The sequence below is a fragment of the Hypomesus nipponensis genome, chromosome 23, assembly GCF_054491055.1.
Source record: "Hypomesus nipponensis isolate SF chromosome 23, ASM5449105v1, whole genome shotgun sequence".
NCBI lineage: Eukaryota > Metazoa > Chordata > Actinopteri > Osmeriformes > Osmeridae > Hypomesus > Hypomesus nipponensis.
In genome coordinates this window covers 21786807-21806480 of record NC_140383.1, presented here as the reverse complement: position 1 = coordinate 21806480, position 19674 = coordinate 21786807, and the positions used below count along the sequence as shown (strand labels likewise).

The following is a 19674-nucleotide window of genomic DNA, read 5'->3' as shown; positions in this document are numbered from 1 at the left end:
TATATTTTATTGTACATTTTATTTAATTCCAATTCCACTTAGTACTGCTAGTTTATGTACCTTTAGTATACATAGTTCACATATTTAAATCTTCGGTTCCTATATGTTTATTGTATGCACCTTCCTGCCAAAGCAAATTCTTTGTCTGTGCAAACTTTCATGGCAAATAAATCCCATTCTGATTCTGATTTACTTAGCATCCATCACAGTAAGACATCCGAGTGCGATGATGTTAAACCCTGGTGAGCTTGGGCAGAAGAGTGTTTCGTGCCAGCAGTGTTTTTGACCTTCTGAACTGACGTGTCTGGGGTTGCGGTCATTATCTTATTACTGATAATGAATGGACTTCAATTACGCTTAACACCATCAAGTCTGCACTACAGCCAATGTTTAAATAACACTTTGGTTCCATATTAACTGACTCAACTTACCGAGTGAATGCAGTTCTGTGATCCTATTTAACACCAGGAAGCGTTTTGGAGGTGTACGCAACACCCGTGTAAATACACTAAAGGAGCAACATCGAAAACAGATGCACCAACCAGCGCCGCACAGAGCCCTCGGGACAGCTCCTCTCTAGGGGCGCGTCATAAAAACAGCCTGACGCAATTCATTTGGCGCCGTGTGATGAGGGAGCATGGCTTCATGACGCACACAGTGTGACTCGGGCGTCAAAAGTGAGGCAGATTGGGGACCATCTGCTGTGTGCCGGCCAGGGCAGCGAGGTGCTGTGTGCCAGCCAGGGCAGCGAGGTGCTGTGTGCCGGCCAGGGCAGCGAGGTGCTGTGTGCCGGCCAGGGCAGCGAGGTGCTGTGTGCCGGCCAGGGCAGCGAGGTGCTGTGTGCAGGCCAGGGCAGTGAGGTGCTGTGTGCCGGCCAGGGCAGTGAGGTGCTGTGTGCCGGCCAGGGCAGCGAGGTGCTGTGTGCAGGCCAGGGCAGTGAGGTGCTGTGTGCCGGCCAGGGCAGCGAGGTGCTGTGTGCAGGCCAGGGCAGTGAGGTGCTGTGTGCCGGCCAGGGCAGTGAGGTGCTGTGTGCCGGCCAGGGCAGCGAGGTGCTGTGTGCAGGCCAGGGCAGTGAGGTGCTGTGTGCCGGCCAGGGCAGCGAGGTGCTGTGTGCAGGCCAGGGCAGTGAGGTGCTGTGGGCCGGCCAGGGCAGCGAGGACCAGCGAGGGCTCGCAGGAGACTGGCGCCAGGGGCCTCTCTGAAGGGCCCGAACCACTGCAAAGGCTATCGCCATGCAGAGCCAAGGCAGTCTATGAAACAAGTTTCCTAAAAGGGATAAGACATCGGGGCACAATCCTCACGCTCAGTCAAGAAGAACTGACTTTGACACACAGTGACTTAGGAGATTTGGTTTATTGCATTTGACGTGGGTCTCTGCAGAAAGCTGCCACAACAACCACAGCATGAATCTCCCCGTATGCGTTTCATCTTATGGTGACAGAAAAGAACACCCTCCCTCCCTCCCTGCCTCCCTTCCTCTCTCTTCTCTAGACAGGTGTGTTCATCTCAGCACTTCAGTGGCTTTGCTCAAACCCGGTCCTCGCTTCGTCCTTTGAAAGGCAACATGGAAAAGTAGTTTTGAGAGACAAACGTCACCAGCGTTTTGTTGTGGTGCTAGACTCCTCCAGTAGTGTCAGCTCTTGTCGCTGCACTCGCACTGCTGGGTTGAGAAATGAGAAAAATACATCTCTGGAACTATTTCACATTCCATCAGGCCCCTCAAACGTGCTATTGTTTCAATAATGGGGGTGGGGGAAGTCTCAGCTTAACATATAAATCACAAACAATAAATACAGATGTTACACAGGTAAGGTATTTAGTACCAAAATAAAATCACACAGGAGATTCCCCAATTAAAATCTTCCAAAGAACCCCAGTGTGGATCCTCTGACGCCGGTGTCGTGTTCGGCTGCCGACGTTCCCCCTACACCTAAACGAAAACGCCAAACACGACCGATCGTCCGGCCCGTGAGAGATGTGACCGGCGCTCCGCGTCGCCTCCGTCCTCGGGCCGGCGGTCAGGAGGTCATGGGGTCAGTTCCCCTGCAGCTTCTTCATGATGACGCTCCCGGGCGGCGCGTCGGTGAACAGGGAGCCCACGAACACGTGCGTGCCCCACAGGGTGTGGCGGATCACCTTGCAGCAGCCCAGGTCCTCGATCTGGAAGCCCAGCTGGCGGTAGCGCTCGTCCGTCTCAAACAGCGCGTTGTTGGTGTAGGAGCCGAAGAACTGCGGGGCGACAAGCACACGCGTCAGGGACCCGGCTGGCTGTTTGTGGACGGCCGGGGGGAGGCGTGTTAGCAGGGGCTTCTGCTTTTCTACAGGTGCACATGCACTTAGAGAGATTCATGTTGTTTAATTGGAACTTGCTTAACGACATGCTCTTATGGGTCTTCCCCTTTGGCACTTATTTTTGGGTTGTTCACAATGTGTGCTTCTTGTTTTGGCTACCCGCAATGCTTTGGGGCTATCCTGTTGTTATGATCAGTGACCTATGCACTTTGTAAAGCTCTTTCTCGGAAGTCATTTTGGATAAAAGCGTCTGCTAAAGGAATGTAAATGTAAACACCAATGACTGTTTTGATAAACCTGGCTTCCATCTTGGTTCAGAGCCTGGTCTTGAGCACTGTGTAAGTTAGTGGTGTCACAATGCCAAAACTTGGATTCTGATACCAAGTCAAGTATCACGGTACTCGATGCTGAAACCGTACTTAACGTAATTAAAAATAGTGTCCATCAGACAATGTGTTAGTCTTTTATTTTCAATTGGAACTTTCTTGTGTCGATAGCTAATCTAGTCAACTTCTGCCCCTTTGACTCGCTCGCTTGCTCGCTCACTCACACACACATACGGGCGTGACATCACACGAAGGCCCGCTTGTCTTAAAGATGCAGAACACCTTTCATCGCTGCGTTTCGACAGTCTGTTTCAGCACATAAAAGTACCGTTTAAATGGCAGCATAGTACCGCTGCCAAAAGATCAGTCCCTCGGTGCGGTACCAGCACTGGTCAAACGTTGCCGTGCCACACGAGCCTGGTGACCGACCTTGAGAAAGAGGACCAGGGGGGTTCTTGGTTCTTACCGCCATGCCAGAAGAGGGATCGATGAAGTCAGCCCAGAAGCCCTCGGTCCTCAGGGCATAGCAGATCTCCTTGGCCCCAGACACAAACTGGACAGGGAGCACAACATATTCAGTAACGGTTTGCTTCATGCGTCTGTTCACAGTGCCTCTAGGAGCAGTGCTACGGGGCGTGTGACCCCAGCCTCGGGACAATGGGAGCCGACTCTAAACATGGAATACGTGCATCTGTCAAGGCAGACTGCTCCTTTAATCTTCGTCTCAAATGAGACACGATCTGGTGAGGAGCTGAATGGCTGCTTTGACACGGTGGGTGAGGCTGCGTGTCTTGGAAATGGGAGCATTCAAGGGGGTCCGCTTCACAATTAGACCCACTCCCAGCCAGAGGCATGTTAACCAGACAGTTAATAACACATGTTGTCACAAACAGGACTTCCCTCTCGCACGCTCTCCAGTCCTCATGCGTGGCTTGAGAATAGTTTGCTTTATTGAGTGACCCAGAGTTATTTTTCTACATAACTTGATGTGGGTCATGTGTGGAATGAGTGTGAATTAAGTTAAGGCAAGAATTAAACATGAGACTTGAATACAATACATCTGGGATGAATGCACAGACATATTTAAGCAAAAGCTGCAAAGCTTTTTGCCTTGCTCTGGTATCTTTCAGCAGATTACTTCTCTTACGGCCAACATAGCAAAATCTGTGCAATCATTTTTTACCTTTTCGAACTTCCCTCCCACACAATTCCAATGAATCCCCTCTATTAATTCAAAAGGAATAATTTAAGATTAAATGCTAGCTTAGTCAAAATGGGGCATTATGTGTTCAATTAAATCAGCATATTCATATTATTAGTTTATCTGCAGTTATACTCAGGAAAGGCACAATTGCTGTGGCAAAAGAGCAACCTTCGTGTCAATGATCATACAGAGTTGCATAAGGAGAACTGTCCTAGTGTTGACCAACTCACGTTGTCCAGCATGAACTCCCTCTCTTTGTCCACTTCCTGACACCAAGAAGTCATGTCGTTCTTCGTCTTCTGCGTCACCGTGACGACCGTCAGGCCCCTGGAAGGGGCTTCGGGAAACATGGACTCAAAATCTGTTCATAGGAAAACACCAAGGCAGAAGGATGAGAGTCAAACACCAAGAATGAATGTTTTCTTCATTTTGAACGAATATGGTACAAAGTCACTGTTACATTTGGAACCAAGCATCTTTTTTTTAAAAGTGCAATAATCTCGAACGCCATACAAAATACATGGCGATGTGAATGGTAAACAGCCTACCCACCCGGTAAGAACCTACAGACAAATCAAATTGAAGAAACTCACAACTTTGCGTTTAGGAAGGATTGCTTCAAAGAATAGACCTGTTTGCGAGAGTTTGACAAGAGCATAGTTTGAAATTGCGTGGATAAGAAAGTGCTTCTCGATTCTGAGATTGTCAAGGAATCTTTATTATTATTATATCTGTATTATTTTGCTTAAAACATGAATAGGTGACATCAGATTAAATTCCTTGTTTCTAATAATTAAGACTATATTGTTTAATTGCACATGCAGACTAATATAATAACCTAGCTGAATGTAATGTTAAGGATTACATTCTTTTGTCTGGTAGGTTGTGGCAGCCCCGACATGTCTAGTTGGCCAACGTGACCCACGTCGGAAAATGTGTCAAGAACACTGCTCTGTGGTGCAAGTACCCCCCTCTAGTGGCAAGACGTGGATTTTCAACAGACATTTTAGAAAATATCTTTCCTCTTTTCTGACCTTTTGATCTGGAAGCGTTTCAAACACAATGTTGGAGAACAAAATGGCACACTCTGAGCTTATTAAAAAGCCTTTCCACGGATGCAGATTCAAACAGGTTCCAAACCGCTGTACCTTTCTTGAGCAGCTCGGGGCAGCTCTGAATGGCACACTCCACACTGGAGCTGTCGAAGTACTGCTCCGCTTTGTTCACCATCTGGGGAGAGGCAGGCCCCTCTTTGCCCTGGAACCAAACAACCACGTCACTCAAACCAACAGACACATTACAGCAGACAACAGGACACTCAGACGCGGAACGACAGCGTGCCATTGAATGGAAACTCGGTTCAGAAAACACAAGACCGTTTGTTGTATGCCAGGGGTGTCCAATCCTGGTCCTCGAGGGCCGCTGTCCTGCATGTTTTAGATGTTTACCTGCACCAGCACACCTCATTCAAATGAATGGTCATTACCCGGCTTCCAGAGCTTGATAACGACCCGTTCATTTGAATCAGGTGTGCTGGAGCAGGGAAACATCTAAAACATGCAGGAGAGTGGCCCTCAAGGACCAGGATTGGACGCCCCTGTTGTATGGTGTAAAGCAGTGGTTCTCAATCCTGGTCCTCGGGACCCCCTGCCCTGCATGTTTTAGACGTTTCCCTCCTCAAACACACCTGATTCAAATTAATGGGTCATTATCAGGCCCCTTTATTTGAATCAGGTGTGTTGGAGCAGGGAAATATCCAAAACATGCAGGGCAGGGGGTCCCGAGGAGCAGGATTGAGAACCACTGGTGTAAAGTACTGTGTACATTTGACCCAAAGCAGCCTGAACTATGGCATTCAGCCTCTCCACTAGGACAGGGGTTCCCAATCCTAGTCCTTGTTGATCCTGGTTTCCCTGCTCCAACACACCTGATTCCAATGAATGGGTCGTTATCTAATTATGCAGAAACCTGCTTACGACCATTCATTGGAATCAGGTGTGTTGGAACAACGAAACATCTAAAACATGCAGGGCAGGGAGGCCCGCGGACCAGGATTGGGACATCTACTGACGCTTGTCCACCGCATGGTACCAGCACGACTCGCTTTTGGTTTTCCACTGCAGGATTGTACCCCCTCAATGTAGGCAGTCGCCATAGCGACGCCGCTAAAACTTGCTAAGATGTTGTCTTTCTGTCCTTCGTCAGCGCCCCAAACAGAGGAACTATTTTAAAGTGGAGGGATCGTGCAGGACGTTCCGTGTCGCAATTATCTCTAACCAATCAGTTTCACGCCACCTTCCAGTATCGCCTCAGTTCATTTTGAACCACAACGGGCGGGGTACCAAAAAACATTTTCAAGTAGGAGGTACCAGGTTAGCGGGTACCATGGTACCATGCAGTGGAAAGGGCCACACAACTCCATGTATTGTCCACAGAGAGACAGAGAGTCTCCTTCCTCCCCTGCATACTCACGTGGAACTCTCCTACAAACTGGGCCAGGATGAACTCGTGCCTTTCGCTGCTGGAGGGGGCGGACAGCACGTCGGGGAGCGCCCGGTGGACCGGGACTCTGGTCTGCTGCTCCGCCGTGCCCTCTAGGTGGGAGTCGAAGCCCGCGTTGCCGGGCAACTGAAAGCGCTGGTCTTGGGGCCCGAAAGGGCCCATGGTCTCGTCCGGCCATACGGTCCTTGGTCCTGGAGGACACGCACACACATTTACATTTTGTCATTTAGCAGACACTTATCCAGAGCGACTAACAGTAAGTACAGGGACATTCTCCCGAGGCAAGTAAGGTGAAGTGCCTTGCCCAAGGACATAACGTAATTTTGGCACAGCGGGGAATTGCTCCAGCAACCTTCTGATTGCTAGCCCGACTCCCTCACCGCTCAGCCATCTGACTCCCACACACACACACAAACACACCACAACAACAACAAAATCAACCCAGTTCATATGTCTGGGTGAGTGGATGGCTTATAAGACAGTACTTGCTAGACAGTGGGACATAGCAGGCAGAGAGAGGGAAAGAGAGACAGAGAGTGAAAGGACTTTTGGAATAGTGTGTCCCCCTAAACCAGTGGTTCTCAACCCTGTCCTCAGGGACCCCCTGCCCTGCTTGTTTTAGATGTTTCCCTGCTCCAACACACCTGATTCAAATAAAAGGGTCGTTATCTAGCTCTGTAGAAGCCTGGTAACGAACATGCATTTGAATCAGGTGTGTTGGAGCAGGGAAACATCTAAAACAAGCAGGACAGGGGGTCCCTGAGGACCAGGGTTGAGAACCACTGCCCTGGGCTGAACATGTCCTATGCTGACCCTATAGTGTCCCTAGCCTAGTGCTGAGACCCTGCTGACAGCCTACCAATGTCTGGAGGAATGCTGGCTATGTAGGGCTCGTCAGAGCCCGAGGAGCCGGCTCCAGAGAAGCTTCTGGTCCCAGCGATGCGTCTCACTAGGACATGCAGACCGGGCAGGTAGGACACCAGCCTGGCTCTGGTACAGAGCACCTGAGGACCACAGCAGGATCAAACAGACAACATCAGTAACTAGTTACAGCTAACTTACACACATGCTCTGAGACAAGACCTACCTAGACCCTTACATCTCTTACACAACTCCCTCCCACCCAAACATAGATTCATCGTTATTATCTCACAATAAACAAGGTCCCTCCCTTACCTTAACCAAGAGTGCCAAGATGCAACCTTTCACACAGAAATACTTACACTGGCCATACCGTTGCGGCTCTCAATGCTGTGGACCGCTGATTTTAAACCTGAGGCTGAAAACAATAACGTTAGGAACGTCAGAACTAGCAAGCTGCGCGTGAATATGCTCTTATAACACATTTAACCTCTGGAGTGACAGGCTAGCTAGCTAAGAAGTTGTATAACAATTCACAGTTTATCCTGGCAAACCAGTACCTAACCATAAGTGATGTAAGACTGCTACATGATGCAATGTGCTCCATCGCTGGTTAGTAGACTAAATGTTACCTACAGTAGCCAAATCATACATACTCAAACCATGTACTAGATAAGCTAGTAAACTAGCTACTTACCAAGTGACCTCCTTTTTGGTGGAATTGGTTAGCTTAGTTGACTGCGTCTGGCAAAATATTATACGCGTCACAGGATAACTACTTAAATTGAACGTAAAGCGGCACACATGTCAAACAAACAATACTTATTCGTATTTTAAAATTGACCTAGCTAGCTAGGTGTCTTCACCTTTCGTAATGCACATGCGCCGCTATGTGCAATAACTACGGACTGTTGCGAGGGACAGAAACGTTCGTGTTCCTTGCGTAGCACGTCAATGGCGAACGAGAAATAACGCACACGTACAGGCAATTTTTGACCACTAGATGCCAGTAAACCATTTGTATTCAACATGGACACAAGACCAACATGGACGCAAGACCAACATTTCAATATTTATTGAAATGTGAACACGGTAGGCTTGGGTTGTGATGAGACATAATTCCATACGAGATCCAGATGTGTCATAAAAAGAGATCATAGATACAGAACGAAAGAGAGAAGAAAAAGACTGAGTAAGAGGAGAGAGAGAGCAATAGTGCAAAAGACACTGAAAGAGAAAGTGTATCATAGAATGATACAAGACAGAAAGAGAGTCAGGGAGACAGGACCAACGTGTGACTGCCCTGTCCAGATTAACCCCTCCTGACCTCCACGCTGGCCCTCCTCCACAGCGGGGGGGGGGGGGGCGTTGCCATTAAACCCAGGCGTCCCACTGGGGGTCAGCGCCCTCTCTCCTCCCAGAGCGTCCCCACGGACAATCAACCTGACAGGGAGTCTCTCTGAGGACCTGCCGTCTACAATGTGGATCCCTCTCCCACTGAAAAGACATTCAACTTGACGGTCATACGTCACGGTGCATGCGTCTTCGAGTGACCCTGAGTGTTAACCCCCCCTCCGTGGTAGAACTCTGAAATGCTTAGTGGTCCATTAGAGGTCGTCTTGACAGCAGGGGGTAACTTGAAGTCAGTTGGCTTCCAGGGCAGGTTCCCACTCAGCATTGTTTGTTTACATTGGAAAACTTCAGAGCCAAGAGGATGACGGGAGTCAGGTGGCTGAGTGGTTAGGGAATCGGGCTGGGAATCAGAATGTTGCCAGTTCGATTCCAGGCTGTGCCAAATTACATTGTGTCCTTGGGCAAGGCACTTCACCCTACTTGCCTCAGGGGCATGTCCCTGTACTTACTGTAAGTCGCTCTGGATAAGAGCGTCTGCTAAATGACAATGTAAATGTAAAATGTAATGACGGTAGCACCTCTCATTCTGGAGCAGACCGCTCTGCAAGGAGGTCTGGTCAGTGTCGTTTTTGTTTTACAGGGTTGTGGCTATACTTAGATCCCAGTAATCTAATATACCTGGCTCTGGATCTGCTCCACCTGTTCAGGGACATACTGAGTGTCAGAAGCAGACAGGACGTGACATCACTCACCTGGATGTACAAACCAACTGTCCTCCACTCCTCTCACAGGCAAGGACATTGTGCAGATCAAATGGGGAGTTGGACATACACCTGTCTTCCTAAGATTGCTTTCTGTATGACATGCTATGGATGAATGGACAGGCCCTACAGTGAAGACCCTGGGGTCACAGGCTGTCAGACCAGCTTACTGACTGTGGGTGGAAAAATGGTACAATACATTAAATAAATATAGATGTGTGTATATAAGTACAAGTGTAGCCTTATCATCTGCTGCCTGTTTCTGTGACATTCTATGCTGTTATATGAGAACACTGGAAAAATGGACTCTTGATGCTTTGAAGTTGTCACGAATCAAGCCAATACCAGACACCCCGCTTTAGGAGGTGGATGGAGTTCAGTCCTGAGCTGATCACACTGTGCTGTTCACACAATTACATCTGATTGGCCTTTGCTGTATGTCATCATTAAAGCGTGGGCCGCAGTGGGGGGGGGCAGATGTTGTTACAGCTTTCTGGAGCTCAGCTGAGTGATAAAGATTGGATGTGTTTGTGAACTAGCAGCCATTAAGAACAGCCTTTCCGTGAGAGGTGTGTGAGTCTCAAGCGTCCTGACGCAAGCTTCACAATCTGGTATTTTACTGAGAGATGCCTCGCAGTCTGTTGTTTTACAGGCTCCACTCAGACCCACAGCACTGCGCTTTCATTGTTGTTTGGGAGCAATCTCCTCTCTCATTGCACCTCCAGCCCAGAAATGATTTATTTTCAAGATGAGTGGCACATGATGAAGTAGTGGGGATTTTTGCAGATAGAGGGATGTAGATCGACAAGATGCAAGGAGGCCGATGAAAGGAAGTAATATGGATGAGAGGATGGAGGGATGTTATGAGGGTTGGTTGCAGGAGAAAAGGGCCTGGCCCTGAGGAGGGGGCTAAAGCTCTGGAGAAATTTCCACTACGTTTCTGCACGTTGGAGGGAGCGAGAGAGAGAGCCAGCTGTAATGTATTTTTTAGGATTTAAGAAAGAGCGTGTGAAGTCAAAAGGAGCAATTCCCAAAAGCTGTGAAGAGAGTGAGTGAAAGTTAGAGAGAGAAAGAGCATTCTATTTGAAGACTGACTGCTGAATGCTCGTTTGTAATCCCTGTGACCAACTGTGTGGAACTCTGGTTTCATCTTGATGTTAAATACAAGCACTCTGCTGGCAGATGAATTGGAAACTGCTGAAATGAGATTCAAAAAATGTAATTATTTTTTCAGCAGAAGTTTGATGCTCTTAAACTGCTTGTAAAAAATTAACTGTACCGGGAACATAACACAAAATAAGAGAAAATATTCCTTTGTTCTATTTGCGGTAAGAAGTCAGAAATTACTGATTGCAATTTTTTTGTCATTATGTATGTAAAATATGCAGTAGTTAGACTTATTATAGACAGTGTATTAATCTTTACAACTGAGAGCCTTCAGCAAGTGAACAAAACCTTCGTCCAAAGTGTTTTTGTGTACTAAAATGTTCTCATTTGGATGTATACTAAAGCTGTATACACAGGCAAACATGTTTTTATCTAACAAAAATGTAAATCCAAAATCCTCGTTGAGCAAGACAAAAAAAAAAGAATCATAAATGAAAAAATTCAAACACGTGTTTGAATGATGGCTGTTCAGACTGGCCCGGCAGCTTGGAACTAGCCTCTTTCTTTATGTAATTGTTTTGATAGGCTCATTTGAGATCCTCGAGCCGTGACAAGGAAATGACCGTCTTACCCTGGTCACTAGGCCGTGAAAAACCCCTTATGGATTAATGTGTCCTCCATTACAGGTGTGGTTGTGTGTGTGTGTGTGTGTGGGGGGAGGGGGGAGGGGGCGGTAAGAATGTCTGTCAGCAAAGAGCCAGTGGAGGGGAATAATAACCATGTTGTGTCATGAAATGAATCGGGACAAAATTGGCGTTGGTCACCAGGGTGTCATTTAGCCCAACAACTGACGTGTGGTTAATGGCAAATATCTATCAGAGTGAATGTCTAGACTTGACTTTGTCATTTGTCATTCAAGTAGAGGGTGAGTTTAGCTATTCTGGGCGCAGCGAGAAGGGCGGTGTAAACTTCACCGCAAATGAGATCGATAAAGTTCAGCAAAGCTCTCTACAGCTGACAAGATCTGAGTATTACCCAGAATATCAGGCCTGTTTATAGGGAATCATTAGCAGGATCTAGACGGATTAGAGAAACGCAGTCTGGGCTTCATTCCTGACACGTACTTTTAGAGAAGGTTGTTGGAATTAGATCTAACATCCAGCCTCCCGATGCTAAAGACAATTAAAACAGGAAAACGACCAGTTGTTTCCAGGCGATTGTAAGCTAAAGGTCTGCATCAACGGAGGGATATCCTGAGGAGGGCCCAGCTGTTTGTGGTGGATAATATTAAGACTTGCCTATCTTCAGCTCTCCCTGCATCAAGACTACATCAGACCCCGAGTGACCTTCAGTTTGACCTGCCTTCTTCCGGTGTAGAGCCTGAACTTCTCCTGTTTGACCTGTTGAGGGCGCTGCAGTATCGGATCCTGGGAAATGCACTGTCTCCCCTTACCCTGCAGTATAGGCAAGAGTTAATTTGACCAGTTTAACTTCACTCAAAAAAACAATATAACCCATATGCTTGTCATGCAATCTCTGCTTAACTACACAACAAAACACATTTTGGTCACCAGTGAGCTTGAAGGTAAAAATACCAAACATATTCCTATTCATCTTAACCACAAAATGACCATGCTGTATTCAGACCAGTTTACCATAGTGTGCCACATATCACAATCATTGCAATGTATGCCATGCTGTTGGCATAGGAGGTTAATCTCCAGGGCAATTGATTGTTCTCCCAAGAATTCTGACTCATTTCCCCCTCAACTGGAAGCTGTTGGTTTCTGATATGGAGCATGGAAGCGCGACTGAGGCTTCTAGAACCTTCCCTGAAGGCTCCGTCAGATGGACGGAATTCACGCTCACATGGAAACAAGAACACACAGAGGGAAAACAAGGCTTGCTACACAGTATTTGATCAAAGATGAAAAAGGTTGATGTGAAAACAGAGAGCACAGATGTCAGACTTTGAGGTTTACGTGTGGGCAGACAATTCATTAAAGGCTTCTTCTCTTTGAACAACTATTGATGATGAAGATTATATATTTATGTGTGTGTAAACAGTATGTTCATTATAGTGCAATGCATTTCAAATAGTTTTTGTTATCTTCTATGTCATCTTATTGTTTTCCAGAATAGAGAAAACATTTGATATTAGATTACCAGTCAACTGTAAGTCTGTCATCAAACCAGTTTTTTTTTTAAACAGGCAGAATGTTAAAAGAGTGCTGGAGGCAGTTGGTCTATGAAGTACAGAAAACGATTAAAAATATATACTTGTGACAAAGATCATGGAAATACTCTGGTAGTGAACTTAAGTAAACTGTTCAAACAAGGGTGACGTAAAATAAAAAAACTAGTATTTTCACATTGCATTGTGGTAAAGGGATTTCTGGAATATATCCAAACCAGATAAAGAAATACAAGAAAATGGGATCTCCTCACACAACTTATGAGGAAATACTTTATTCTTAGAAGCCGGTTTACTTTGAGTTTCCTCAAAGTGCAGATCTGTATAAATGACATGCATGAATGTAATTCAGATCCCATATTGTAGCAAGTCCACAATGAGACCCAGCTTAAGGTGTTAGAGAATCTGTCACATTCAGTTAGACCTGGTTTATGTCCCATGACAACCCTAAAAATGTGACATGTGACATGTTGCACAATGTGTTGAACAAAGACACTGGCAGACAAGTAAACACACTCTCTTTGGAATGTGCAGACGGCGAACATGTTACTCTTTCCGTTCGCTAATTCAACCATAATAGAATTAGACATTTGGACGGAACACAAGAGCCTTAATCATGCTTTGTATGTTATTTCGACTGTACGGAGAGCAGCAGTTTGAGGGAAATTAACTCGACTGTGACTGTCTAAGACGCCTGACATCTACAAGCTTTAAAGCAGCTGAACATAAACATGTCTGGTGAAGTGAAACACCATAATTGAGCGGTTGAGTATCACTTTACAATAGAGCAACAAGCGAGATTCCAACTCATGTGCCTTCCTGAGGGTGTTCTCCCTCCCTGCGTCAACTCTGAGGTGTAAAGGTGAACATGATTGCAATTTCATCTGTTTATAAACAGGAAGAGAGACGCGGGGAGAGCCAAGCCAGGGGCTGATGGATCTATATCTGGAGAGTGTGGACTTGTGAGGGGCAACACTCTCTACTTGTGTGTCCACGGAGCTGAAGTATGGATAGTGTCGTCTCCACAGTAAACTCCCCACTTCTGATCTTTCATGCCATCTCCTTTGCATGTGGGACGGAGGACTCCCCCCCTCTGGTGCCCCTCCTGCCCCTCTCTGGTGCCTTCCCTCCCCTTCTCTGGTGCCCCGCCTCCCCCCCTTATGATCCTTTTCTCCCCCTCTCCGGTGCCCAGCCTCCCCCTCTCTGGTGCCCAGCCTGCCCCTCTCTGGTGCCCAGCCTGCCCCTCTCTGGTGCCCCTCCTCCCCCTCTCTCGTCCCCAGCCTCCCCCTCTCTCTGTTGGCCTTCCAACTCGTGCCCCATGCCAGCTCGTCCCCTGGCGCTCCGTGTCCCTGGAACACCGTCTCTCTGTCTCTGCCACGTCTGGAAGCTGTTCACTTCGGCCAATCAGAGCCCTTCATTGTCTCTGTCGTTAATAGACCCTGCTGAGTGCCAGCGGTGTTGGCAGCGCCTCAGGAAGGAGGATATGCAAATGTCCGCCAACGTGTGCTAAACCTGGAGAGAACCAGGCCCTCTTCTCCTTCCCTCCTGAATGTAGGGCGTGGATGCCTACTGGCTGACCGTGACCTACCGGGCCTGTTTCCTCTCTCTAATGCACCACTTACTCTCCCCAAAAACCCACCACTAAGAAGATCAGGGAAGATTTAACGCACCCTTCCAGACCACCGTTTTGCAAGCCTGATTAGTTCACAAGCCATTTGTCATCGGTCGTACCTCCGCCTGAATCATACAAACGATTATGCAAATGACATGCAAATGTTCTGGCTGTGCTATCGCAGTATACTCTAGGACATGCCAGATGTTTGAATTCTTGGATTTAATGGATAAACATGTTGGTATAATCAGACAGAGAGCTTCCCTCAGTGAATTGCATTGGCAAGCAGATGGTCCACCACAACACGACATGCAACTCAAAGTCTGACATGTCATCCGAAGAAACTTTTATTTCTTTCTGCCGCAGAGATTTTAATCTCTTCATAAGGCTTTGTAAATGAAAAGCATGACTGGTGAAGACATCCCGGTTATTATTATACATTATATATATATAATGCAAATATTCCTTCCTTATTGAAACTAAACTGTTCTCCTTGAGTCTCACCTCATCTAATCTCAGGTTGTGTTAGTCGGAGCCTGTGACCCTCAGCGCTTCATCCACTTAGAGCCTGTGACTGACCTAACATCCGCCATCTTGCCCCGAGGCCTTAAATCCCATTACCAGGATGCTCTTCATCAGTTCCATCAACGACAGAAGACTGAAGCCGTCATCCGGCGTGGCCTCGGGCCTCTCACAGACGACACACACAACGGGGGCCGCTGAGACCCACGGAGGAGGAGAAAGCAGCCTCTAATGTAGCGGACAGCCTCGCTCAGAGCAGCCTCTAATGTAGCGGACAGCCTCGCTCAGAGCAGCCTCTAATGTAGCGGACAGCCTCGCTCAGAGCAGCCTCTAATGGGGCATACAGCCTCGCTCAGAGCAGCCTCTAATGTAGCGGACAGCCTCGCTCAGAGCAGCCTCTAATGGGGCATATAGCCTCGCTCAGAGCAGCCTCTAATTTAGCGGACAGCCTCGCTCAGAGCAGCCTCTAATGGGGCATACAGCCTCGCTCAGAGCAGCCTCTAATGGGGCATACAGCCTCGCTCAGAGCAGCCTCTAATGGGGCATACAGCCTCGCTCAGAGCCGGTCACTGAGACCCTGAGGACCAGATCTCGCTGCTCCTTTCACAGCTCCATCGCTGGCTTTTTGGCAGCCATTGTCCATGTGGCTGTGTGTGAGCAGTGATTGGCCCGGGGGGGCTGTGTGTGAGCAGTGATTGGCCGGAGGGGCTGGGGCACTCTCGCTCCACGCAGCACTCTCCGATGTTAACTGGTCCAATCCAGGATGTCTCTGTCGCTTCCCAGCATGCACCTGATGCCGGCCTTGCGCTTCCACCTCAGCAGGCAACTTGCCCTGAGCCAGGAAGAGAAAGAAATCGGATGATTTCATTGATACTTGAGCTTGTGGCGACTGTGAAGTATCTATGATGTGCATGTTTAGTTTAAATAGACTATCTCGGCTAATTCTGATGCTTCTGTTAAGCCTGAGTTCAGTTAAGACAGGCCCCTGTACAGGGAAAAGTGGAACCAGACCTAACTGCTCTGCCCTGGCCATGTCACAACCTCAGTAGGTTATCTCTCTCCCCTAGGGAAGGGTGTGCTTGCAGGAAAGAGGGCCGAACGAGCTCTGATCTTTCTGTATTTACAGTGTGTTTCTAAATTTTTCATTTCATTTGACATTTTTGGGACTTTGCCCCAAGATGGATTAAGGAGTATGACTAAAATGTGTTTTTGTAAGATATGAAGTAACGTTAAACTAAATTGGCAAGCCAAGCTTTCAGAGTGGAATGATTTCTTATTCAGGCAAAGTAACTTATTCATTGAAATAGCAACATGGATAAAGTATAAGAGGATTTCATAAGACTCCATCATTTTAAATGAGGGCATTTATATTGGCTGAGTTAGCTAGTTTTTTTTTGCCAGAGGCCTTATTCAATATTAGTTACATCTACATACAATTTCAAAGTTTTTTACCCAAATAAAAACATGTGTTATAACCAGCGTCATATATAGAACTAAGACAACTTATCATCGTATAGCAGAGTTGTGGGGGTAATAATGTTCTCCTGTATATAATGAGAGATGCAGTAAACTGACCTTACCCTGATCCTCAAAGCATCATAACCATTAACAGATGGAACCACAGCAGTTCAGCGATAGGGTCAGATCCAGACCCTGATACCTTCATGAGTTCCTCTAAAACCTCTGCTACATTTGAAGAGATAGCGATGGGTAAAATACACACACTCTGGGCTTCTTGGTGGGCACTTCTATTAGAACCCCAGTTCTATGAGCAGGAAGTGTGGCAGTGTAGATCAGTAGCACTAACAGCCAGGCGAGCCGGATCCACTTCAGAGTCCACCGGTAACCTACTCTGCCGTCCTGCCTGAGTTGACAAAGACGAGTGTATTACCTGAGGAGGGGGGGGGGGGGGGGGGCTCTGGTGTGTCTGCCGGCAGGGTCAGTTTCAGGTCGGCTCCAAAAGAACGTCCGACGTGGAGTGGATTTCTCATTCGAGCTGGGTGATACAGTAGGGTCTTCCGAGGAGGTCGGCTCAGCCGTATAAACACGGACTTTTTCCACAGAGAGACATCAACACTCAGCCTCCCGTAAAAATTCTGCCCGGCGACCCATCCCTCGCTTACGTAAGCCTGTTTGGCTCACACGCATGCAGGAGAGTCTTCACTTCATGGCGAGGCTATTTAGATACCGTCTGCGTGTTTTTAGGAACCTTTTGATTTATGTCGCTGTGTGTTCTTCCTGTTCGAGGAAGCCTGGCTAGATTACCGTTTAATCATCCAAGGGGAGGGAGAGGACATCCTCCTGAGCGAGGACGGACCCTGGCTCACGTATCACCCCTGGAAGCACAGGAAGTTGGAGCTTCACTTGCTTCCCTCCTCGTTTTAATATATCCCCGTGACCTCACAGGACACACCAGATCCCGGCCAATCAGTGACCTCAGGGGTGAGGACGCTCATTCCTTCACAGAATGTTTCCCTCCACCGTCGAGATTTTGAGACCTGAGATGCATATTCATGGATCTCACTGTGAGGCTTGATCACAAGCTAGAGGGATTTGAACCTCCATCTATCCAGTTCATAAGTGCTGGAAACCCAGCTCACACCAGGCTGATGACAAAGAATGGAATCGCTAGACCAGGCTGTTTAACCGGCTGTTTCAGGCTGTTTAACTTGCGTTTCGACACCGCCCCACAGTATTGCTGCATCTGCTTAGTATTCAGAGAGATCTTTCTACAGCCACACAGCGTTGAATAAGAACCTGTGTCATTGTTCCGCGGTGCCTGGTGGGATCGTGAGGACGCTCATTCCCAGAATGTTTCCCTCCACCGTCAAGATTTCGAGACCTGAGATGCATATTCATGGGTCTCACTGTGAGGCTTGATCAGATCCTAGAGGGATTTGAACCTCCATCTATCCAGTTCATAAGTGCTGGATTGGGGGTTTTGATAAATCAGTGTGGAGCTGGTAAGCAATGGATGGGGGTTTGGGGTCTGTATCAGTCTCCTACTTCATGAGGAAAGCCTGGGGATGGTTAGCTGTTAGCGATGGCTGGCAATTTTCTGAAGCAATTTCAATGGAACTGCTCCTCCTCCTCCATCCCCACCCCCTTCCTTCCTCCCCTCCGCAAATAGAATGAAAGCAGGGACAGGGAAATATCTGGAGCTCATGAGACCAGCAGAGCTCTGACACATTTTTATAATGAACTTTGTCTATTGGAAATGTGAGGCACATGGCCTTCACCAGCGCTTCCTGTGACGCGTTCCTCTCTGGGAAAGTTTCAAACGCAACAGCGGAAAAGACAGGTAAACCCATTAAAGACACACAGTGGGACCTGAAAGAGTTTGGTGTTTGAGGTGGGCTGTCGGTCAGAGTGCCACGGGGGGGAGGGGGTATGAGTTTGTTTGAAAAACAATGTTGAGTTTGTGTGTGTGTCTGTGTGTGTGTGTGTGTGTGTGTGTGTGTGTCTGTGTGTGTGTTTGTGTGTGTGATTGTGTGATTGTGTACCTCCGAGACCTCATTTGCTGGTTCTATCTCTTGATGGCAGCTCCTCTCACTGAACTTGTTAGTCCAGCGGTGCACTCGGCCGGGTCTACCTGCTCTCTGCGCCTTCAGAACAAGTGCTCTCCCGCTTCTCCCCGAAATCCTAGGAAATGTCAACAGAGAGCCGGCCTCTGCAAAGTGTATAATTGGTATTTGGGGTGCGGTGTTTGATGTGCTTTGTGACTCTGCAGGATTCAAGCTGATCCAGACTTCTACAACCTTCTGCAGAGTCACACTCCTGCATCATACTGCAGAGTCACACTCCCAGAACACACTGCAGGGTTACACTTCTAGAACACACTGCAGGGTTACACTCCTAGAACACACTGCAGGGTTACACTCCTAGAACACACTGCAGGGTTACACTTCTAGAACACACTGCAGAGTCACACTTCTAGAACACACTGCAGGGTTACACTTCTAGAACACACTGCAGGGTTACACTTCTAGAACACACTGCAGGGTTACACTCCTAGAACACACTGCAGAGTCACACTCCTAGAGCACACTGCAGGGTTACACTCCTAGAACACACTGCAGGGTTACACTCCTAGAACACACTGCAGGGTTACACTCCTAGAACACACTGCAGGGTTACACTTCTAGAGCACACTGCAGGGTTACACTCCTAGAACACACTGCAGGGTTACACTCTTGAACACACTGCAGAGTCACACTCCTAGAACACACTGCAGGGTTACACTCCTAGAACACACTGCAGAGTCACACTCCTAGAACACACTGCAGGGTTACACTCCTAGAGCACACTGCAGAGTCACACTCCTAGAACACACTGCAGAGTCACACTCCTAGAACACACTGCAGAGTCACACTCCTAGAACACACTGCAGAGTCACACTCCTAGAGCACACTGCAGGGTTACACTCCTAGAACACACTGCAGGGTTACACTCCTAGAACACACTGCAGGGTTACACTCCTAGAACACACTGCAGGGTTACACTTCTAGAGCACACTGCAGGGTTACACTCCTAGAACACACTGCAGGGTTACACTCCTAGAACACACTGCAGAGTCACACTCCTAGAACACACTGCAGGGTTACACTCCTAGAACACACTGCAGAGTCACACTCCTAGAACACACTGCAGGGTTACACTCCTAGAGCACACTGCAGAGTCACACTCCTAGAACACACTGCAGAGTCACACTCCTAGAACACACTGCAGAGTCACACTTCTAGAACACACTGCAGGGTTACACTCCTAGAACACACTGCAGGGTTACACTCCTAGAGCACACTGCAGGGTTACACTCCTAGAACACACTGCAGGGTTACACTTCTAGAACACACTGCAGGGTTACACTTCTAGAACACACTGCAGGGTTACACTCCTAGAGCACACTGCAGAGTCACACTCCTAGAACACACTGCAGAGTC

General features: G+C 47.8%; 1 protein-coding gene across 1 annotated transcript; it reads right to left on the bottom strand.

Moving 5' to 3' along the window:
- Window positions 1-1334: 1334 nt before the first annotated feature.
- On the bottom strand, window positions 1335-8099 carry mmadhcb (metabolism of cobalamin associated Db). Its single transcript, XM_084689616.1, has 8 exons — window positions 7883-8099; window positions 7548-7603; window positions 7184-7328; window positions 6295-6515; window positions 4971-5079; window positions 4053-4183; window positions 3085-3171; window positions 1335-2229 (listed from the first exon to the last, which is right to left on the bottom strand). The coding sequence occupies exons 2-8, from the start codon at window positions 7554-7556 to the stop codon at window positions 2035-2037; spliced, it is 897 nt and encodes a 298-aa protein (XP_084545742.1). The 5' UTR covers window positions 7557-7603; window positions 7883-8099; the 3' UTR covers window positions 1335-2034.
- Window positions 8100-19674: the final 11575 nt, after the last annotated feature.